Source organism: Antedon bifida, chromosome 3 (genome assembly GCF_963402885.1).
Source record: "Antedon bifida chromosome 3, ecAntBifi1.1, whole genome shotgun sequence".
Lineage (NCBI taxonomy): Eukaryota > Metazoa > Echinodermata > Crinoidea > Comatulida > Antedonidae > Antedon > Antedon bifida.
Window position 1 is genome coordinate 33,054,931 of NC_136228.1, and position 25,610 is coordinate 33,080,540.

The 25,610-nt window shown below is 31.4% G+C and overlaps 2 protein-coding genes across 2 annotated transcripts in view; both read right to left on the reverse strand.

Moving 5' to 3' along the window:
- Window positions 1-116: 116 nt before the first annotated feature.
- On the reverse strand, window positions 117-25,583 carry LOC144837773 (fibroblast growth factor receptor 3-like). The gene is made up of 20 exons (XM_078693019.1): window positions 25,546-25,583; window positions 22,568-22,683; window positions 18,050-18,175; window positions 16,958-17,128; window positions 16,201-16,446; window positions 15,330-15,535; window positions 14,580-14,694; window positions 13,312-13,454; window positions 11,119-11,142; window positions 10,335-10,418; window positions 7,688-7,808; window positions 6,858-7,024; window positions 6,342-6,478; window positions 5,677-5,792; window positions 5,268-5,378; window positions 4,563-4,747; window positions 4,041-4,163; window positions 2,503-2,711; window positions 1,895-2,000; window positions 117-259 (listed from the first exon to the last, which is right to left on the reverse strand). Exons 2-20 carry the CDS (start codon window positions 22,641-22,643, stop codon window positions 197-199), a joined length of 2,529 nt encoding a protein of 842 aa, XP_078549145.1. The 5' UTR covers window positions 22,644-22,683; window positions 25,546-25,583; the 3' UTR covers window positions 117-196.
- Window positions 2,396-25,610, reverse strand: part of LOC144837772 (transcription termination factor 2-like) — a 165,335-nt gene continuing 142,120 nt past the window's right edge. The window contains exon 21 of the transcript XR_013611548.1: window positions 2,396-2,411. The gene's annotated coding sequence lies outside the window, so the exon portion shown is untranslated. The remainder of the gene's footprint in view (window positions 2,412-25,610) is intronic.

Consider the following 25,610-nt stretch of genomic DNA (forward strand, 5'->3'; position numbering starts at 1 on the left):
ATATATGGACATGATGATGTCATACCACTACTATATTTGGGTACATATCACTACCATATTTGCGCACATCACACTTCTGTCAAACTAGATATAATGTAGACAGAGCTTAAGGAAAATAACGTACTAAAAGCCATGCCTGTCTTCTTGTATGTCGCATATATCTTCTCTAAAAGTTAATAGGTTCAGATGTTTCTGGTTAAATGGTAGTATGCTTTATACTGAAAGCTGACACTATTCCAACATCAAGATCTAAATACTCCTGAAAGAAAACAAATTATATTTTTTAATAAACTACCGACAAGCTGTACAAAGGTAATATGGAAGGGTGTGAACATAAGAACAAAGGTTTGTATATTACACACATGATGAAACAACTATGTGTGTATGTAGCTGAATTGATGGTAAATAGCTCACAACAATTTCTGCCCCTTTTGGGTAAAAAAAAAAGCAACATGTAAACATTAAAGATGTATTGTCCCTTGAAACACAAAAAAATGAAGGTCAAAATATTTTAAATTTAAATTGGCCATATCAAAGTAATATTAAAGTTATTCACTTTAAGTCGAAAATTCGACCCAAAAGCAACAAGTTTACGTAATTAACAGGTAAATTAATTTGATTACATTTCGTCTGGAAAATCATCGCGAGCGAAAGTAAACAAAGATTTCAAACCACGAGTACGCATTATGCATATGCTAATTAGGATTGTTTACAACTCGTCACGGTTGAGAAGGTATTTTCACACAGATCGTGAGGAAGTTTTATGATTATGCATACAGAGTAGCCAAACAAGCGCGTTTCATTATGGGGTATGTTTTGATCGAAAACTTTGACTGGAAGTCAGAGTTATTTTTTAAACAAAAAAACGTCTGTATTTCAGTTAAATGATTTTTTTTTCGACAAATTTTTTTTGATTAGTTATTAACTATTATGATACTTCAAAATGACCCACCTTTTTTCGAAATCTGTTATTTTTTATTTTTTTGGAATTAGTCAAAGGGACAATACATCTTTAATGATTACAACCTTGATTGAAATGGCATAACCACATGATGTTGTAACTACAGTACTACAAAGTAAATACATACAATTTTTTTTTATGATTTCATTTATTTTGTCTCCTTAAAAATACAATATAAAAACCATGGACAAAGAAGAACAAAAACATCAAACAAAACCAGGCAGCAGAGACAGGATTCCTTAAAAGCGAACTTAATCAATATCTAGTAGGTCTCCTAATGCAACTGATTGTATAAAAAACATTTAGAATATAATTTATATAAACATCAAAAATGCATATAAATACCATATCAAAATAAATTAAAATATATTGCAATTATCATTAAAATCATCAATAAATTGCATAATCAATATCAATTTTAAAATCATCTTATGGTAACAGCTAAATCAATCAAGTTAAAAAAATGGCTTGTATGCTACATATGAATGATTAAAACATTAATCTATATAGCTGTAACATATACTACTTTATATCTAACCATACTGTACATGATAGATAATGGACTCATCATTTTATCTAAAAGACGAAAGTAGCATTTACGTCAGAAAAAAAAATTACATAAATTTTAATCAAAATAATAGTTATACACTATTCATTTAGGTACGGACAAAAGGCGTTGCAAAGGTCAAAGGCTTAAGTTAAGTTACTATTAATAAACACAAACGCGATGGAATGCAATAGTTTTATCAGCTCCGAAAATGTCATTTTAAAGTTAATAAAATGGATTGAAAGCTAAATAATTGTGTTCCGTTTTCACTACACAGGAAGGAAATGAAGTAGATGTATAAGTGATATTCATTATTAAAATGCCTTTTTTAGCAAAAAAATTTTGTTTTCTCTTTCTAAAATCAATTTTCTAGATTATACCATTACCTGATTAGATTTCTCATATAAAATTCTTGATAAATCCTGAACTAATTCAGTAAATGTTGGACGTCTTTCGGGACATAACTGCCAACACTCTCTCATAATGTGATATCTATAAATACAAATAACATTCAAATACCATTAGGCACTAGACAGAACATTTTATGCACTCTACATGATTCACATACATTTTAAGTCAAATAGTTGCTAGGATTTTGGCATATTCTCATATTTTGGTTTCATGATGATGATAGGAACATTAAAATTCTTTTTTTACAATCTTAAGCAAAAAAATTGGTCATACAGATATTCCTGACATAATATCAATTGGTTTGTGGGGCGATAGCTGAGTGCAAATCAGTTTTTCTCCACTTATTATTTAATTTTACATTCAGTTTTAAGCTCTATCCACACTATCAAACTTTATGTGACAAACAAATGTGATCTGCACATATTATGGACATGATGATGTCATATCACTACCATATTTAAGGACACCACTACTATATTTGGGCACATCACACTTTTTTTGTCAAACTAGTTTAAAAGTGTAGACAGAGCTCTAGACAAATCCTTCAAAATGGTATTCATAATAAGAAAATCGAGGATCGTACATTTCTAGTGAGCATCCTCGGGGCTGACTTAGTCTTTGTCCATCCATCAAATATTTCAATATCATATTTGTTGGCACGCTTGGATACGGAGTCATTCCAAGTGTCATGATCTCCCATAGCAACACACCGAATGACCAGACGTCGCTCTGTGTGGTGAAGATGTAATCTGACATGGTTTCTGGAGACATCCATTTGATTGGCAGCCAAGTCTAAAAAATGATTAAACAATTAATTGATCAACTTCTTCATACAATTTTTTTTCAATCCAAAAAAGGTTTTTAAATTGTGTAGTTGCAATAGTTTAAATACCTATCATTCTGTTTACTAACTATCTTCTACCAATCTTGGAAATTCTGTTTTTTACATATGCCTTCCATAACTATGCCATAATTGTTTAAAGATTTGAAGATGACCTATTACACAATAACACACTTAACCAGGGTGGAGGGTAACCACAACATACCAGCTCATTTGTATCAACTAACAAAAACTTATTGACTTAATTTTGTCCATTTTTTCAATCATACTATAAAACACAAAGCACACAAAATAAATAAAAATAAGAATTTTGCAGGCACTAGATGACAAAACACAATCTATATATTCTTTTCGGAATAAAAGCAGTCAACATATTTATTTAGATAATACCAACAAAACAAGTGATAATAATATTTGAATATGCTTAATTGTAAATAACATTTGGTATAAACACCATAAAACAATGTAGTTGACGTATAAACAGAATCTCACATTTAGTACTAAACTCTACTACTACTCCCATTAAACATTAATATTCTAATGACTATAATGCATATTAATTACATGTTTGGTATGTTGTGTTGTATAAAAAATGAATAAACAAAATAAATCACATTTAATAAGTCAATTGAACTATTAAACTCTCATATCATATGGTCAGTAGTTTCCGCTTAATCTTTACCTTTGGCTTCGTGACCATATATGGAATAATACTTAAAATATATATTTGCTATAAGTGTAAAAACTTATGTTGGTACTGTGACCTCTATGAAAGTAAGTTGATGTAATATACCATTATAATATTTTTATCATATCCTTATATAATATAAATAATTTGGTGAGCAGAAAATATGAAAAATTAATTAACATCAAGGACCTTTGTAATCCTTTGAAATTAATAGTTTAAGCTTCGAGATAATTGTCAAAAAATGATAGTATATTTGAAATTTCTTTTTCTCAAGGCAACAATTTTAAGTATATAAAAGACATTTAAAAATTAAGTAAAAACTTAACATAATGTTTAAATTCATATAAAAACTACAGATATATAAAAATACAGATATAACAATTTTGTAATATCTTTTCTTTAAATTTCAAATCAATTTATGTGTACACATCACAATTTCAAATGAAGTCTCCTTGAGTAGACATTTAAATAAATGTAACAATGTGTTGTATAAAGGCAAGGTATAACTGTAAAGGGTCTATCTATTTTTTTTAATGAGTTTATTCACATTTCAAAATGATCATTTATTAGATCAAGTCATTCACTAGATTACCTTGGAATCTTTTCGATAATAATCCATGCTTTTCATGTCGCAAGCAAATCCAAAGTCAGCAATTTTCATCACAAAGTCTTCCGTCACCAGGATGTTACGAGCCGCAAGATCCCGATGTATACACTAGCAACAAATGTGGAGTTTATTAGTATACTATATCCATATTTAAATAAATTTGATATGTTTACTTAATCTTACCAAAATAAGTGTTGAGTTTATTAGAGAATGAGAATTTACCCTTAAAAAAAAAGGTGAAAAGGATCTGTTTCTTGCTATATTTAATACATCATACATTATTATACTCTTTTCTATCATTCTCTACACAGCCATCACCACCATTGGACACTAATACAATATACAATATTTAAGCTCTGTCTACACTATCAAACTTTATGTGAAAAAAAAAGTGGACATGGTGATGTCATATCACTACCATATTTGGATATATCACTATCATATTTGGGCATATCACACCTTTTTTTGTCAAACTAGTTTGATAGTGTAGACAGGGCTTAAGTTTACTTTTTTTGATGATAGATATTCCATTCCTTTGGCAATCTGATAAGCACTGGAGAACAAATCTTTTATTTGTAGAGTGATCTGCTGTTGATGGGTGTCGCTGTCGTCAGAGACAGGTGGACGATTGAGACGTAGACAATCACGAAGATTTCCTCGTTCTGCATATTCTATTATTACAAGTAACTGGTCTAAAGTAAGAAAAAACATGTTTGTTGTCAACATTTGGTAAATAACATGGTAAATACGAAAGGTTTCAAAGTAATCTCATATTACTACTATTATAGTAGTAGTACATGGTACATTTTTATAATGTGTATATATGTCATAATTCGCAAAATATATATTTAAAACTATTTAATTATAAATTTATAAATTACAAACAATGAATTCTTTACATTTTTGTTATAATCAGAAAATTTTTTTCATTTCAATGCATTGTTGGCACAACATCTTTGATAACGATATGCTAATTTGCAGGGACTATGTCGACATGAATCTACTGCAGGTACTTCAGTAACTTTATTTTGTCTATCATTTAACCCGTTTAGTGCAATTCAAGCTGTTTTTTAGTACACACTGCATATTGTAGCGGACTGCCTCATAACAAACTAAAATCCCATGTTACTGCAGCAACTGCAGTACAATAATTTTGGCATAATTCCTTAATTGTATTGAGCCCCAATACACAAGATAATGCTTTTCACTCACCTCCATGTGTGCAGCAACCTAGAAGATTTATAATATTATTGTGACGGCCAATTTTTTTCATCATGTGTATCTCATCCAAAAACGCCTCAAAATCAAGTCTTGTTGCTGTGTCTTCAATAAACAGATTAAAAGAAGTGTTTTTTTACAATTTACAAAAACCTAAATTTTGTCAATTCTTGTCTGCTAACGCTTGCCATAATTTAAATCTTGCCTGAACATTGGTCAGTCTATTGCATTTGGTTGCCAGACGTCTAAATCCTGACTAAAAACTTCAACAGAAATTTAAATTGTAAAGAAAACTAGCACGTACTTAGGTCAAAGTTCAAACTAGAGTTTGTATTAAGAATACAGACGCAAGATATAACCAACATGTTTTTTGGCCTAATGTGACATTATTATATCAATTTACCTTTAAGCTTTTTGACCGCAACCTTTGATACTTCTTCTCCTTTCCTAATACCAACTGCCTGAGCTAAATAAACAACACCAAAACCGCCCTCTCCAATCACCTCACCAATTGTCAGTCTGCAAAAATATTGTAAACCCATGTGTACATTACAGTACAGTGCAATTTTGTTCCTCCCACTGATGCCAGTCGCATCCAAGAGGCAGTCTTCTCTAGCATCCAAATATATGCTGGGTCCGACTGTTGAAGGGCTTCCTTGACTGGGTTAGCTTCTTAGCTTGACTAGGATCGCAAAAAAGTTACTTACCTTTAGGTGACCATGACGCACCAATTTTGTAGAACAATTACCATGTTGTTCATGATATGGTGGGTGGTAAAGTGACGGACATTGACACACCATTGTTCATTAATGTCGCGTACCATTTAGGTTTTTTGATACACCCTGCGTCAATAATTATTTGTAAATGACGCACCTCTCCTGGAGGATGTATAGTGGGTCAAACAATTGACAAGTGCATAATAATGTCAGGTCATCTAGGTAGAGTGCTCGATATAATAAGACCAAGTTCACTTCATTTTGTTAGGCTATGTTTATATGTCATACATGCACATGGGTTATCAAAAAACAGGGCAGGTATTTGTTCTAGTGAAGATATTCAATAACATACCTATTGACTGGGAATGACATTGATGATACCGTGGCGTCCATTATAGATCTTTGCTCGCTTGATGTACTGGACGGATACATTCGTAATATTTCCGTAGTATCTCTTATCTCTCCATGGTCGCCACCAATTTGCTCCTCCTAAAATTTGCAAAAACATTTTTTATAATCTTTATCTCATCTTAAAGTTATGTTTCTAGTAATGGGCATTGACTGAAATTGACCTCACTACACTGAGACTGAACGGCAATTACTATTGGTATTACAGTCAACTCTCCCAATACTGGACACCTAATATGTCTAGTTTTCCGAAAAGTCTGGTATTGTGGACGTGTTTTTAATGGTAAAAACGAATGTTGGACCTTTTATACATCAAGAAAAGTCTTGTTTTGTTAGAGTTTCCACTTTTCAGCGAGCCCGGTATTGGAAGAGAGGACTGTATCAGCGAAAATTATGAAAACACAAATATTAATTAATCATTAGTTAATTAGTGTTCCAATAATTACTTCTTTTTACTTACCTCACAAACTTCATATAATGTGTTTTCTACTGACATTTTGGTATTATAATGTTTTTTTCTCCGAATCAAAATGACAAGAATCAGCAAAAGGATTACGATGCTCGCTAAAAATACACAGCTAATCATAAACAGGACAGAACTACTATCGGAGACAGACAGTATGTGTACTGAAAAAAAGTTAATTAGAAATAAGATAAAATTATATACCAATCAACAATTGAATCAATTAAATACATTATTTACTCAGTTAATTTTTTAAATCACGACTCAATTTAACTTTTTAGTTAGTTACAATCAATCAACTTAACCCATAAATCAATAAATCAATTATTGAACAAAAGATCCATAAATAAATCAATAAACTAAAAGAGCAATCAATAAACTAATCAACCAATAAATCAATCAACTGTTACCAATCAATCAATAAATCAATTATTGAACAAAAGATCAATCAATCAATCAATGAACTAACAACAATCAATCAACTATTACCAATTACCAATGAACTATCAATCAATCAATCAATAAATTAACTATCAATCAACTAGTCCAATCAACCACAAATCTAGCAAGCAATGAAAAACTCAAATACTATTTGTAATTTTAATCAAATTAACATTGTAGTGTACATTACATATTCATAATAATAATAAAAATAGTAATTGAGGGTAGAAAATTAAAAATAATGACTTTAATTGCATTTGGATTATAGATCGTCAAAGGTTCATTAAAAATGCATTTGAAGCGGATTATCTTCTCTTCAAATTCAAAAACTTCTGCTGAAGATCTATCATCGAAAATGCAATTAAATCAACATTCTTTATTTGTACCTTTTTGGACATCTATTTTAAATTGGTCAAATTGCAATCCTGACTTTGCAACCACTAAGCTAATATACAGACCAGAATCTTCAGAATTCAACTTATTCAGTAAAAAAGTGCTTTTGTTGCTCTGGAAAAAAAATACGAAGAAAAAAAAAACATATGATGGCTATAAGCTTGAATATCTAATTAATTCATAAACTCATACATAAATTTACAAAGTTAATTTAATAATTTTATGATCCGTTTTTCTTTGTTCTTTGTTTGATACCATACACACTGCAATTTTCTATGATACTGTTACTGTATTATAAAGTACAGTTCCTAAAAACTTTGCCTAATAGATATAAAATGACAATTAAAAAGAATGATCATTTTTTCTCTTGTGCAAGCTATAACCTCACTACGCTTATTATTAATGATTAATTATTTGTAGTACAATGTGTTACAGATGGGAATCTATATTGAGAGGAACAGAGGCTGACGCACAAATAACAACCCAGTTTGGCACATGCGTATCGCAACTTGTACGTGACATCGTTTTTCATAATATCATTAAGAATAGTAGTGTTAGTCGCTACAAAAAACTTTTATTATAATTTCATAGAGTCTTGCGTGACAAGAATTTATTTTTTTTTTAATAAGGTTACGAATATATTAATCAAACTTTCTATAAAAAAAATACAACAGGTATGTATATTAGCATTTTCACGTTTTATAATTCTTAATTAAAGCATTTTTACAATAGATGAATCAATCATTATGATAAAAGGTCTGTAGGTCAACTTAAAAAACAAGGGGCTTACTTTACTAATATATTATTTCATATTAGTTGGCCTGCAAATATTAATAAGGTTGGAAAACAATAGTTAAACCACTTTCCCATGTATAAACAAAGTTGTTATTGTTATTAATTTTCATCAATCAATATTTCTTTGTAGTATAAAGTCATAAAATATTAAGCAAGTAAGGAGTTGTTGATGTATTCATATTTTACGCCATAAATGTATTCATCATTCTCTTAGTGACTGATAATACATTGTAATTTTGTACCAGATGGATAAGATATCAAACATGACTCAGACGAGCACTACCTTCTTAAGGTAGTAGTTCATAAATTCATTATTGCATGTATATAGGTGATACCTTTGATACAATTGTAGTAAAATAGAATTAAAGTTTATTGTTTTACGTGTACTAGTTTTGTTTATGTTAGGCAGGTGCGGATTTAGGCGGAGTCTAAACAGGCTTTAGCCCCCAAAATTGAACAGCAATGTCTTTTAAAAATAAATTAATTACTATTTTTATTTTTCTGCAACCCGATGGGTTGTTTATATCATTTATGAATTATTTAGCCCCCCCTAATCTATAATCCTGGATCCACCTTGGTTAGGGAAGATGGTTATGCAGATTCGAAATATTTCTTATAGAACTTTATGGTACAACGGTGTTAGCATATCCTGTCAATGAGAGGTTACTTGTTCGATTCCTGCATAGTCTTTTACCATACCAAAAACAACATACTTTGATCTATTTGTTCAACCTTTAAGTTCTGTCCACACTTATCAAACTTTATGTGATAAAAAAATGTGATGTGCCCATATATGGGCATGATGATGTCATATCACTACCCTATTTGGGTATATCACTACAATATTTGGGCACATCACACTATTTTGTCAAACTAGTTTGATAGTGTAGACAGAGCCTAAGTTGCTTATTTATATTATTTGCCATTGTTGATACAGTATACAGTAGGATATGCTACTGTATAAAGACACATACATTTACCACATTCATTGTCATTAAATCATGAATGTTACAACATTACATATGTATACATGTGATTGATTTACCATAGTTGATGTTAACCATGCCAATAGCAGAAAACATACTTAATTCATTAGTACAATCATTCATGTTTTTGTATTCTTTTCAGCATGTACTAACAAGGAAGAGAAGTGAGCACAAAAGGAGTCATTATTCTTCCTTTATCTATTTATATCTACACAGACCAGAATGGTACAGTGTACACAACTCTATCGTAATGCAATTTTCGGTCAAATGTGGTAAACCGGAATCAATCTGAAACTAGAATTAAATCAGACATTTGGGATTTGTGTTTGTGTAGGTCATTGACCAAGTGGTATGAACACAGCAAGCCATATATACTGTAATTAAATAAACACAGATTGAAGGCTTTCCTTAACTATAGTTCTGGTGGTAGAACAGAATTGTCCGATAGGACTTAATACTGGTGGTCCAGTGTACACATCTGACTTGTGTGCATCTTTCAAAAAGTAGGGCATTACTGGTCCATCTCAGCTTATGTCATTATGGAAAAACGAATGACCACTGCTCAGTGGAAGCTGTACGTCACGAAGGGATCTTTAAGGCCAATTTACAGAAACAAGCGGTAACAGTAAGTGAACAAAAAATGCATAGCTTGTCCCACGTACAATCTATCCTGAGCGGGAACCACCCATCCGCTCCACGCTTTGTGTAAATAGTCATAAGAAAGATTCTAAATTGTTACTACAGTTACCGCTTGTCTGTGTAAATTGACCTTTACAGGGAGATGAAGTATGTGTTCACACCGGTTTACGATTCAACCAATTCAGGCTGTAAGATATAGACTATAAAATACATAGCTTACTTGTAAACATTTAGCTTCAGGGCACCAATCAGTAACTGTACTCATAGCAGCTTCACAAGACAGATTCTCTTTCAAATACCAGAACTACACAAAACAAACAAATTAAATTAAATTAATTATTACAATATCACAACAACAAATTAACACAACATGGTTTAATTTGTAAACAAGTGTTATACTATAGAATATAACATGCTCATTTAATTGTACTTCATTCACTTTTTGTTATGCTCTGTCTACACTATCAAACTTTATGCGACAAAAAATGTGATGTGCCCATATATGGACATATCATATCACTACCATATTTGGGCACATCAAACTTTTGGTCAAATTAGTTTTATAGTGTAGACAGAGCTTTATAGTTTGCAAAGGTTACTTGGCCAACGTTGAAGGTGTAAGAGAACGCTGAACTATCATGTTTATTTGCACATGTTTAATTGAATAAAAAGGTGCCGTCCATGTCTAGATTATTTAATCATCAATCCACAGTTTTACCTCCGCTCAGGAGCTTATTTTTATGCATGTTTTTTTTATAATCTAGTCAGGAAATTGATGTTACATAGTGAACGAACAAATTATCTGGTACGGTAATAACCAACATTGTGGTCCAAATACAGTAAAACTAATTACATATTTAATGACTTCAACAGTTCAAGTCACCCTGTACCAGTCCCAATCCAAGATTAAAATGTTTCACAATTTTATTTAGAAAGTTATATTATAATCTTATTCTTTCCTGATAATAGAACAAACTTGAGACATAAAAAAAGGAGAAACTTACCCACATTCGTAAAAAACATTTCTCCTGAAAAGAATAACAAAAAGAAATTAAATTAATATTTCCTAATAAATTGATTTTCATTATGAATGAGTATATTTTTGCCAATTGATTGGTTGATATTGTATCATTCAGTATTTTCATCTTTTCTCACTTTTTGAGGGTACTATGGCATGCTCAGCTTTTTGTAAACATTTTGAGAATTATCAGAGCACTGCCTTTTTCGACATTGATTCAAAATAAAAGAAAAGGTTTTTATTATTTATTTATTCTGCATTCTAGAACAGTCAATTTTCTTCGTCATTATCCTTAATGCCTCATTTGTATGCTGTTCCAAAATACCAACAAAATAAAACCAAATTTCATCAGAATATGTGCCCACTATACAGGATATGAGTTGGTGTAAACATGCACTTAATTCATAAAAAAAAAATATAACCTTAACCAAAATTGATTTGAAATTTATAATGACCTGATAAATTGCAAAATAGATAAATTTACGGCATCTGAAATTATTCTTGTTAGATTTAATTCTCCATCTTGGCATAAATATTGATTCCTAAATCCTTTATTCCTGGAAATTTTTTTTAATGAAGATGAAATGAAATTTCAGTTACTTAAAAGGTATACTTTATCTTAGTTACACTAATTGTGATTAGTCACTAACATAATATAACAATAATATTGTACCATGTATAGTTAATATACATAGAACATCTCAACATTTTCAATCACAAATGAGAATTAAAGAAGATGATTTCTTCGAACATTTCATTTATTTAAGAAAAGTAATGCAAGAATAAGTAGGAAGTGATAGAATTAAAGAAACGGTCTTGGACAGATAGATTTACAGTAACACGGCAGATGGACAAAGGTGTCACTTAATAGACACCAAGTGTGAGACACCAACGAAGACCAGAAGTGAGATTGCATGATGAAATGTGCCAAGCAATTGGTATATACATGGATGAGAACAGCACAAAATAGCCAGTTATGGAGTCAATTTAGGGAGACCTTGCAGTGGGTTGAAAATGGTTAGCAAAGATGATAATAATGATTATGATATGATGATGAAATTTGATTTCACTAGAATTCACTATTTAATAATTTTTAAAAATCTTTTAAATGATAATTAATAATATTTAAAAACATTAAATATCTGGTTTTTCTTTTTCTAGAAAATAATATAATATAATAATAATGTATTGGAAACTTTATTTTTACAACATTGGCACTCTTTGATGATAAAGGTGCGTCGAAATAATAACTTAAAATGAATGCAAAAATATTAACAGGTTGGTTCAATAATGCAATAAAATAATTTAGGAACAAAATAATCTTCCCTCTTTCATTTCGGTGGAGTTTTTTGTAGCAGTTAATTGCGGTGATAGTTAATATCCACTAATCACTGGCGAGATATAGAAAACCAACACTTAACTGGCAATTCTTAAAATCAGCACTTAACTGGCAATTCTTAAAATCAGCACTTAAGTACAGACACATTAACAAGAGCAATTAAATACAAAATAGTCTGGTAACCTTATAGTTTAGCCTTTACTGTATAACGTTCTATACATAGGTAGCTAATTAATCATAGAGAATTGATGAAACTCTAAACCAGCAACCAGCAATAATACATAAAGGATAATGTATAATAATAATTTATTGAATATACCTCTCTACTGTTGACTGAAGTAGAGATGTGACCAGGGTCATGGCTAATATTCTGAACTATAATTACTCTGGTTTAATATTAATATAATTAGAATTCTCATGATGTTTGTTTTCAATCTCGTTCTTTAATTATTTTCTTGTTTGTCGGCTAAGGTGATCAACCTTTAATAACCGAGTATAGAATTTGTCCAGTATCATAGGCAAATTCTATAATACAGCGTCACATATGTACCACATGTGATACTTGTATCATGGCCATAAGTCTAACCTTAATGTAATACAGGTAAGACATGTGATACATATGTGATACTGTATTACAGAATTTGCCTATGATACTGGCGAAATTATGCCATATGTGGAGATACAGTGCAGAGGATCAGGTGAGTAAACCAGATTCCTGCACATAAACAATATCAGCTAAAATGTAAGGTAAAAGATTTGATTTCAAAATGGTCACATTTAATTTCTTTGGCCGTGATACCAATACAATTAACTGAAGTGAATACGATCAAATAAAAATACCTTTCTTTCATCAGTTATATTTGATGAGCTAAACTTCAACCAGATGTACTTGCCGCTGGATGACTCTATAGAACTATGCAATGTTTCTGAATTCCCCTCTAATACTTTCAAAATCAAGTCCTGTTGGCCTTTCATGTAATCAACTGAAAATAAGTTAAAAACAAGATATGGATTAGTAAAGCAAAATCTTTACAATCGTAACATAGTAGATTTTCGGTTTTTACTTGTTTACTTGAATAGGTTAGGATAGGTTTCGGAAATTCCTTAAATTCAATTATACAGTGGATTCGTATTAATTGATACCAACTAAATATTTAGCATAATTTAGTAGAGTTTTTTATTTATTTATTGAGTTGACTTATATATATTTATATTTAGATATATATTGCACTGATGAAGGGCTAGTGTTGCCGAAACCTCTGCTAATTTGACTGGCTGTTTTACTTTATCGTTTGGATTTAGCTTTTTGCATTTTTTGGCATCTCCATTGAGATCCAGCGACTGATACCCACAGCATTGTCATTTTTTTCAGTAATTTACCTTTGGATTTATATATCTATAATTAAGTATATCTAGAGAAAATGTAAAATCTTCCATTGCTCAATTTGTCTCAGTTAAAGAGCAATCTTCTCTGCATTCTGCAAGAACACTCATAGAGTCAGGGTGGCAATTACCTCTGCCAAGGGTCAGGGTAAAAGATCAAGGTCCACAAAAAAAAAAATAAATAAATAAAAAAAAAAAACAAAAAAAAACAAAAAAACGGGAACCAGCGATCTCAACTGTGAGAGGCTGGATACATAACCATTACAACAAACTCTCATTCACAACTTTGTAGTGTGCAGTTAGCCCTTACACTTAGAACTAATAAAATAAAATTTTTTTTAAATATATATATTATGTAGGGGAATTTTACAGTAGGTAGGTTTGTACTCTCGGAGTACCCTCTAGTTCAATCATAGTTTTTACAGCAAAATTTGAAAATAAATTTTTTTAAGTTGAACGTTGGTTTGCATTGGATTGGCACCGGTGCCACTTGTACTGCAAAATCAGAAGAATTATAATATATTTCAAATTAATTTTGATGATGGACAAAATAGATTCAATCATCTGAATGCAATTTACAAATATCATTCATAAAATTATAGGCGCCAGTTTCTCTCCAAACAACACAATGGGAGAGTAATTTACTAAAATAATAATAATATGGATTGATATAGTGCACATACTACTCAAGAGTGCATACTTAAGTGGTATGTACATTGTCTTACCAACTGTTAAGTCAAAGACTCGTCTTGTGTAGGTGTGACAATTGGATACAATACAAGTATAACGTCCAACATTCTGATCATTTACATTGGACAGCGTCATTGAGAAATTATGAAACTGAAAAAAAAAAACAGAAAAAAGGTTTAACAAACGGAGAACAATAGTTTTAAAACGTGCCACTTGGCTTTTCGAATAAAAAGATAATTCTGCACACGCTTAGAAACATACGAGCATGCGCAGAATGATCTTTTTACTTGATATGCGAGTCGCTTCAACTTATACTTACCGATGCTTGTCTCCTTTAACAAGTCTTCATTTAAAAATCTTGAAAAAAATCATTGAATGCAAGCATCTTGGGAACAATTCAATTTCTATTTGGTTTTAGTTGAGTGGTTTTTGTGGTACTTATTTAACTACAAAGCTTATTTTCAGTGGAGTTTCTCTCGTAATGTGCAGCAGTACTGTTTAATTGGATCAATCAATTGAGCTAGTTACATTCCAATTAAAATCAATCTAGGGTTTATTACATTTACTCGTAATCATCAGATGAAAAGCAGCAAATAGATTGTACTTGTACTGATTTGATAAAACCGAAAAAAAAATATTGTACCGTATTTATACGAATAAACACCCTGCGGGAGATTTGTTTTAGAAGGAGGCGTTTATTCAGGGGAGGTGTTTATTTTGTTAGGTGTAATATGGTAAGGTATATGTGTTTATTTGAATAAATACAGTATATTTTAAAGAATTACCATATTTTTCTCTGCTTCCAATTTTAAATCACCTTTATACCACTGAATGAATGTCTGTCCATTAGACTCTATTACAGGCTGACACTGAAAAGTAATGTCGAACAATTTTCTCTGTACAAAAGAGACTACGCCCGACTCTTCGCTGGTGTGAAAGCCTTCCACTTTTTTTAATGAAATAGTTGATAATTCTCGAGTAGATTCACAGGCTTAAATGTAAATATTAGAAAAATCATGAATAAGTTATGCATATTAAATGTGATAAAATATTAATAAAAGATTTACTGAATAGAATTTGATAATGAAAAATGTATTATCACTACAGATTGTATAATCCAGTCTTGTTTAATATCAAAAGTACATTTGATTCTTGGTAAAAAGTACAAGTTAGAGAAGGGGTATAAATGCATTATAGACATGCTCTAGCCCATGTATCCGGACATGAAAAATTCATCAAAATTTCAGATCTTATGTCTTTTTTTTTTACCTCAAAAAGACAAAAGACTGACCTGGTAACATAAACGTGTGGTGAATGTAATAAAAACCAAAGGCACAGATCATTAATTTTTGCTGTACAATTAAGAGTGATGACGGGAAAGTGGCCCCAATAAATGATTATTACAACTAATGATATTAATTAATCTAGATAACTTAAAAAACATAGTCACCAACATTATTACCTTTCAGTCTAAAGTATGTTTAATAATGCGACATTTATATAGCGCTATTTCGTAAATATCAGATCGCTTTGATTGTTTGTTGATTATTAAAATGATCTATTATTTTAACACATTACTCATTCAAAAGTGCCCATACAACTTTTGATAATTATACATCAACATATATTATAGCTATTATACTTCTTTCTTCTTACCTTCAACATGAACCTGTATATTAAATTCTTTCGTTTTTTTACGCTGTTCACTATATGCCTCACAAGTATAGTTGCCACTGTTAAACGTGGACAGACGTTGAATAATCAGGGTTTGGCTGTTGCTTAGACGATTTCCACCTTTCCACCAGGAATAGTAGAGCTTGTAACCATATATAGGGCAATGTAGTAAAGCATCTTCACCAACCACATACGAGTTGTCACTTATTGAACTGTTTATTGTCGGTGCTAAAAAAATAGTCATAAATTAACGAAATTGTTGAAAAAATATCAAATAAATATGAGTCAGCCCCATAAATGTATTGTTTATTACAATTGAGAAATAATATAGCATACAATTTTATCGAAAAACATATGTTCATTGCCCACAGGTGGTGAATAAAGAAATAGTGTCCGTTTCTGTTGGATATCGTCAACATATCCTCATAATAGTTACTGTATGTATTTATATATAGGCCTGTATGTGTATGTATAGGCCTGGTATATTTTATAGGACCACCATTTCTGCTGCTAAAAAGATATAATACTATTCAGATTTAAGGCATTGGATTAATTGGATTGGTCTAGACTCAGAAAATAGCCTCGTAGAAAGTTGATGTGTTTTTGCCTAAACGAACAAAAAATTGCAACAAAAAAAATACTGTATTTATACAGTAAATTGTTGGTAGCAGAAACAATGTAGATACTGTATAGAAAAGGTCACATTAATGAATAGAAAGAGAAAATATAAATAACTTACAACCATCTGAGATATTGAAAAAAAGTTCATTATATGAATTCCCTGTCTGTGTTTTAATCTGGAATACAATCATGGTATTAGGTATTGGCTGTGGTATCATATAACTACGATCTTCACCACCAATGTGTGACAATGGTTTATGGCACCCATCTACATCATTCCTCTTAAATTCTACAAATGAAAGAAATAAATGTAAAAAAGCTGAAGATAGAGAACAAGCACGAATGTGCGATACTCGGGGTACAGCAAAAGAAGCTGTAATGACGTCACAAGACGGGATGTGACGTCACATACACATCAATAACCTCAGTACCAAATACGGCTATACGGTACCATCTTCGAGACGTCATATGGCTGCATCCGGTTTGAAATTAGCTATAGCTTTGAGGACATGTCCCTGTAGTATATTCATGCCAAATTCCAGCTCAATACTACAACGAATAAGGGAGGAGTAGTACTTTATAAATCGCACTTTTTACTCAATAGTGTCGGATGGAGGAGAAGATGAGAGAGTCCTAGACTCGGGTACCTCGAGTAAAAAGAGTAACTGCAATGTCTAGAAAGAATTCGCAAATTGCATTTTAAAAAAAACTACAAATATTAAAGTGAAAAGACCATGTTTTAAATCAAACTGATTATGGTCCCAAAATAACTACCGCAGGCAATTTTAAAATTATCTCTTCCAATTAGAATTATCATATTAATTAGATTGCATTTGAATCAACCAAAAAATAGGATAAAGAGCTGTAAAACTTAAATATAAAGTCACAATAATCGTGAATATAAATAATATTTAAAAAGTTGATAATGTAAAAATGTTTTGGCAGACTTGAAAAAAAATCAAAAAGAGGCCTGGAAATGTTCGATGCTCATGGAGCTTACGCACTGGTCTGACATTGGTCAAATAAGTCCATTCCAGATTTCACTTAAATTTAAACCTTTGTGAATACCACTTAAGTGAAATCACTAATTTTGTTCTTGATTTAAGAAACATTTACCAAGTCCAATGTAAACAAGGATTTGGAATACACATGTATAGGGTTTAGCAAGGAAATAAATAAAATAAACACTATATGCTTTTATAAAACTTACTAGATGATGTACAAATACATATCCGAAAATTGGATGGACTTGGTTGCATTTTCCATGACACTCTAACTGCATAGTTTATATATTCAACAGCTAAGTCTGTTGGTCTGGGATCAGTAGCATGATTATCTTGAAAGAAAAAATATGATAAACAGGTTTAATACCAACATGATATATTCTAAATTATTTCAATAAATATCTTTCATTTTTTTTCTTTCACTCCACGGACCACTGTGCGTATAATGTAAAGCTTTATATTTGGCTTGATCCTTGATCGACTATGTGCCCATTTATCTGTGACAATAAACAGAATGAAGTTGGATGAAAAACAATGCACTGAATGCCTGCTTTGACCGTGCTGATAGCCTCAACACAAAATATTGACTATCAGCATGGTGACCATAACATTTTAAATTACATGCATGATTGACCATGCCGATAGCCTCCACTCTGAGTTGGCGTAATCGTTTTATGCATGAAAAATCATACAAGATATAAGTGGGTATAAGTTGACATGGAGTACCATGAACTATGGTATTTGAATAAAGCCAGTAAAATTTCCAAAATGAAGGTCTCCAATGCAATAATGGAAAAAACATATTAAAAGAGGTTCCTCTGTGCACATTAAGTTTTGTTTGAGTGAAGTTTAGACAGATAGATGTACATACTCTATTGAAGTACTTTTATATTGCCTGTATCAAAAAACCAGCAAACAATTTCCAAATTAAGGTCTCCAATGCAATAATGGAAAAACCATATTAGAAGAGGATTCTGTGTTTCTGTTTGAGTGAAGTTTAGACAGAAAGATGTACACTCTATTGAATGCTTTTAAATTACCTGTATCTGTATACAGTTGCTTATCTAGATTTCTTTTTTTTAAAGCCAAATCTGTCAGTATTTATTAAATAAAAGTAATGACATTTTGATGATTATAACCCACAGAAATATCGTCGTAATCGGATGTAATGACGATTTTGCAAAGACTAGCTCATTTATGTTAAGTAAATTAATATGAAGCAGATTCTATTTCTATATAGACAAGGGCAAATTACGAAATGTCATATATGAATGCAAGTGACATATACAGCATAAAACTGAATACTGTGTAATAATGGAGTTTTCTCTCAGAATGGTCCAAGCTATGCAATAATGATAGTTTGTTTCTTCTTCAATCTGAAATAGTTTTTTTCTCAGAAAAAACATCTTCTTAATACATTCTCAGTAGCCATCGCCTTGCGGTAACATTAGTATTATACTGCTTTTTTAAGAAATCAATCAACTGTACCGGTAAACAATTTATTGCAAGGTAGTTATAACGAACAAAATATAGATACAGTAAAATTAGATAATTTAAGAGACCATTACCTTACATTTATTGCCTACAAAATTAGATACCTTAAGCTGTCTACACTATCAAACTAGTTTGACAAAAAAGTGTGATGTGCCCAAATATGAGAGTGATATGCCCAAATATGGTAGTGATATGACATCATGTCCATATATGAGCACATCACATTTTGCTGTCACATAAAGTTTGATAGTGTAAACAGAGCTTTAGACTTAAACTTACAAAATAGTTGTTTATAGAATTAACCTTAAATATAACACTAACATAATGTTAGTTATTCTCGTATTGGGATCATTACTGTCAGTAGGAGATACGTAAAGCACCGGTGACTTGATTAAACGAGACATTACTATAGACACAGTAGACGTTAATTAAATCAATTTCAAGATAAATCATTCACGCACAAACTTTACAACAATTTATGTGTCGATGTTGAAGATTTATATAAGGAAAGAGAATAACCTGTTGGTATTAGGATGGGGTTATACAAGAGATTATCATCATTAAAGCTCCAATGTTCCAAAATGTATGCGTGTAATTACCTCCAAATCAACAGGGATAGCTCTACAGAAGTGCATAGGGTGGGCTTCAAAAAGAGTATGCTGATGCAGGGGAGGGGGTGTGGTAGCAGTTGGCTAGGCTCCACGCCCAAATTTTGAAAATTGTAATGCATATGATTGAATGATCAGTTCAGCAATATTTTTGACAATATTTAGCCCTCTGCTTTTCATTTTTCAAAATCATAGATTCGCAACTTTTTGTTGGTAGAATACTGCGTTGAAATCACTGGGTGTAAAGAATTAAAGTAACTTTATACCGGTGAAACACACGGTGGAATCTCCACCTACCACAACTGAATCCTTGCAGAGATCTCAAATAAATTAAATCCAATCTACAAATTTTATGAAAGCATTCTAGAATTTCAGGTAAAATGTGTAGATTTCCACGGTAACATAAGTAGATGCTGATGATACATTTAATGAAACTGAAGACAGTGGGAGTAAAATTTCTATTGTATGACAATATATTTACATAATTCTTAAGCTCTGTCTACACTATCAAACTAGTTTGACAAAAAAAATGTTATGTGCCCAAATATGGTAGTGATATGACATCATCAAGCCCATATATGGGCAAAGCAAATTTTTTTGTCATATAAAGTTTGATAGTGTATACAGAGCTTTATAAGAAAGTAAGATTTAAAGGAATTTCATAGAAAGGATTAACATAATATTAATACTAAATTGTCTGTCCAAAATAGACATATATTAATTCATAATTAATTTTACCGGTCAAAAAGAAAGGAAAGGGAGGAGAGAGGAGGGGAGAGGTGAAGAGTATATCCCTAGCTCCTCCCTCTGGATCTTCCACATGATTTGGGGGGAGGGGGGTTTGGGGAGAGGGAAAGAGTGCACCCTAGCTTCTCCCTCTAGATCTTCCACTTGATGTCAAATCTCATTTAGAACTAAAACATTCTCCAATCTTTCCACTACATTTCAACTTGTCACTGTCAGTTGGTTTTATAAAGTTATTTAACCAACACTTTGGAAATCAGTGCATAGAAATATAGGACTGTTGGGAGAGTTAAAGTATGCTAGGGCATTCAACTACTCTACAACTTTTAATTTATTTATAATGTTCACTGCTTGAGTATATTTACCAGCACTGAGTGCCTTTTTACACATTGGATACACAATGAGAGACCTTGATCGTATGACATTAAATCAAGTTTCATACCATCTGCTACTTATTCCAGAGTGATATCACAAATACTGTTTATTTACTGCTCTGTTCATTCACACTTTACAGTAAAATATTTATCAATTGGATTATAACATCTGCATTTCAAAGTAAACTGAATTAAAGTTTTGAAACGATATGGGCGTATATGTTTTCATTGATAGTAGCTACCATCTGTTTTTCAATGTGTTGTTATATTCAATATTATCTAATTTAAAAAACAATTGCGTTAGTCAAATATTTATCAATGCAATTATACAGGTATAAAATGTTTACCCTGCTGTTGCATGGATTGATTAACAGTGGTGCAAAGTATTAGAATTTTAAATCAAATTCATATCGAAAAACGGACGTTATTTACAGTTAGCTTCTTGTATTGTATACTGAAGATCAAAGTAGATCAAGATCAAGTAGTCAAATTCATGTTTTTTAATCTTTAACCTTTTCCAATAGTTTAATTAAATTTATGTTACAGTTTTCACTGCATTTTGCCTAAAGTGTTCAAGAACACTTTAAGAAATCAAATTTAATTAAAAATGCAAATTTTAAGATGTGAAACCAATAGAAATTGGTGGATATTTTTGTCCAAAAAAGTCAATCAAATCTTAATTTCCACTACAATCACACAAAAAAAATACACAAATACAATATTAAGATGAAAGACGTAATTGCATTTCCAACCCACCCCCATGCAAAACCAAAATTAACAAGTGAAAAACAAAAGTACTACTAATAGCGGATGCCAAATGGTTTCACAGAAGGCATGAGCAAATTGTAAGCTTTCATAAAATGTTGCTCTAGGACAAATCAATTGTGAAATAAGCAATGATGACCTTATGATTGGTTTGGTTAGAAATTAATTCATACTGTTCTTATCTTTGCATGTCAAAATACACATTTTCAGAAGACAACAAGCACACAGGAAACTATTCATTAATACCTATCATCAACTTCGTATTAAGATGGTCTTGAACTCTGTCCACACTATCAAACTTTATGTGACAACAAATTGTGATGTCATGAACTTCCAAATGAATTAAAAATTAACTTTAAAGATTTTTCAATAACTTCATTCCAAAATACAATTAGTACTCAACATTTTTAACTGAATTTTTTGTTTTCTAAAATTGATTGCTATTTTTAATGTATATTTCAATTACTCTTTGTCTTTATTTTATTATGTTTGTTATATTTTCAATTACTGTACCACTTTGGAAATCAGTGCACTAGTACTGAAAGTGCCTGCAGAATAAAGAAAGAATAAATAAATAAATACCATATTAAAGCATATCACTACCATATTTAAGCATCACTACCATATTTGGACACATCACACTTTTTTTGTAAAACTAGTTTGATAGTGTTATTTACAAAAACGAATATTATCACATGATTTTGTTTTCATTATAAAATACAAATGATTTGTGTATTACCTTCTTGTTGCCAACACGGACTATCAGCCATCACCATGACAACATAAAACACGTTAATAATGAAGTATCTATACATTTCTTCTTGACTGGTATCCTGTAACGTACTTCAGATTAATCTGGAAAACAAACATCGAAATAAATTCAATCGCACGTAAAACGTGACAATCTCGTTTTTTGTTCAGTATTCGAGGAAGAATCGATACGATGAAAATATACTTAAATGGAAGATCTTTCGATTCCGTTCTAACCACTGGATAATTAAATCAAACAGCAATACAAAACAGTCAACAAAGATAAACTATGCTGTTCTCAATCGATTAAGAAATATGGCGCTATACGCCGGAAGCAACCATACAGTTACGAATCCGTTATCGGTTTTTGACGTGATCTAAGCAGTTCCATAAAAATTCAAAGTACACTCATTAACATTGTTCGTATACACTCCTGATTACATACATTTGTATATAAAAACGTGTTGATAAAATGACTAGTGATGATTGAAATTAACAATGCCATTTGAAATCAGATGAAATTTAATATAAACATTGAAATTACTTGGCGATCAATCAAATCTTAGCATTCAGGATAATTTTAATGCGATACTTTGGGTGATTCATGAATTCAGGTAACAGGGAGAGAGTAATGTATTGGACGCCTACTGTCAAAGCATATCTTAAAATGAAATTAAATGTTAAAAGTTTCAACATTATATCCTGTTACATTGCAGACTTGATGCATCGGACAGAAACAGTGTGGGCAACTTTATGTATGACTCACTCTCACTTAAGCTGATAACACGTATTCTTCATTAACTATGAAATCCCAAAATGCCACAAAATCAATTGTGTAATCACATCTTATTATTATATAACTCAATCAATAAAATTATGAAAAAAACGTTTTATAAGACTACCCAAACTTGTGATTTTTTGTTTAAAGGCAGTAATAACATTCTTAAACATTCTTATGTGATTCGCATGTAGAACATTTAGGAAGGAGGACCACCTCCATCCCATAATTAAACAAATATATATTGTAAAAGATAGTTAAAAGCACCTCTCATTAAAAAATGTTTGGGCTTCAAAATCCAGGATCCAACACTGACAATAATTAAAATTTATTTGCAAGATAGTTGTAAGTGGGTACTTATTTGAAGATACTTTGTTTGCCTCCTGGACATGTTTCAATCTGTTTGTTGTGTTCCTATGTTTATATTAAGACAATTTTGAACTCTGTTCTAGATGATTGTGTCATCCTATTTGAATTTTGAAGAATCTTAAATCACAATATTTTCTAAACTATTCTACGAAACAGTAAAAAGCAATTACCACAATAATAAACAGTGCCATCAGGAAGGCAGTGTCCTATATAAATTTGTTGACATTACAGGTTACCAGATACAAGGCTATTAACATTGTATGGCTTATTAAGAAATTTTCACTTCAATGACTTTTATTAATCATAAACAATCACCTTTTAATAAAGAAACATGTTATTTTCAGATACTACATTGAAAGACTGGCTCTTGTAGACAACTTGGGTGGGAAGCCGTCCACAGTGGCGGATCCAGGATTTTGAAAATAGGGGAGGGGGCCCACCCCCTTGAATCGGCCCCTGATCCAGGCATATTCGGTGCTGTAAAAACTTTTCAGAGAACGATTTGGCATAATGGTAACATATAAAACTAGCATCATTGCCTCGTCCTTCAGATAGGATGTAAAGCCATTGGTCCTGTGTGCATATAGTGCATGTCAAAGAACTCAAGTAACCTAGAGGCTAATTGTAAGTTATCTCAGGACCTTCAGCAGCCGGTGCAATGGGAGTGCAAACATAAAATAGGAATAGTCTATCAAAAATAAATATAAACATTGAGTTCTTAATTTTATTTCAACTGTGAAAAGTGGGAGGAATGTGTATCTAGGGGGAGGGTATGCCTCTAGTATATGGGGGAGGGTATGCCTCTAGTATATGGGGGGGGGCGGGTATGCCTCTAGTATATCGGGGAGGGTATGCATCTAGGGGGAGGATATGCCTCGAGTGAGCGCATACCTCTGGATCCGCCCCTGATCTTGCAATCAGTTCCACATTACATCTTATATTGATGCTCTCAGTGTCGTAGCAGTCAGAATGACCTGTAATCATCTTGGCCTTTCTTTTTGGACATTGCACAACATTGTGCATTTAGAAATCATTATTAAGACTATGCAAAAAAAAAGTGGTTTATTATTCAAATGTGTTAGAAAAGAAAAAGCATGTAAAAAATATCAATTCTTTCCATTTTTTAAAATAATTTTGAGCATATTTGTTTGAGATCAATGGCTAAAAAGCTATTTTGTGGTATGATGTCATTGTAAGCCAATCAAATCAGAGTTTTTCCTTGATTGGCAGCCCACAGGGTTGAATGACTTATTCTGGATCTTCACATGGTCTCTCTGGACTGGGTTACAAAAATTAATATAATGATTCTTCGAACCAGGTTAATGACCCCTTAATTTGCATGTCAAACTGAAATAAACATATAATATATCAATAATTAAAAAAAAAATAATATTCATTTCATATATTCCTTTCAACGATAGTAGTAAATAAATTAAAATAAACATGCCTACCTAGGCTAGTAGATAGGCCCTATAATTTGTGGTAGAAAAATATTAAATTATTATTTTGCACTTTGCATGTCAAGGTATGCACGATTCATAATCAAATTACAAGTGACCACATAACACATATAATGAATATTATTAGTAGTATACTTCAGGAAAATGGGATATAAACAGCACTGACTGGATGGAAAGCCCAAGTTTAAACAAGGTCAATTATAGACCCGGATAGGTCATGCAGCATCCATCAATCAAAAAGGCATCTGGGATGTCAAGAGGACTGCCACAAAAAAAAACCATCCGAAACAATCTAGTAGGGTACTCTAAATCAATATCAATAAATACATATTTAAAATCAAAAGCATAAATACAACTTACCTACTGTAGTTACTTTATGAATGTCAATACATTTTTATAGAATAAGCAAAACAAACCTCCATCCA

Excerpts from the sequence above, each read along its gene's own strand:
- LOC144837773 (XM_078693019.1), bottom strand. The coding sequence starts at position 22,643 with ATGTATAGATACTTCATTATTAACGTGTTTTATGTTGTCATGGTGATG. Across the intron at positions 14,695-15,329 it reads TGGAAGCAGAGAAAAATATG|TTTCATAATTTCTCAATGAC; the intron begins GTAATTCTTTAA and ends TTTTTTTTTCAG. Across the intron at positions 10,419-11,118 it reads AATGTTTTTTACGAATGTGG|TTCTGGTATTTGAAAGAGAA; the intron begins GTAAGTTTCTCC and ends TGTTTTGTGTAG.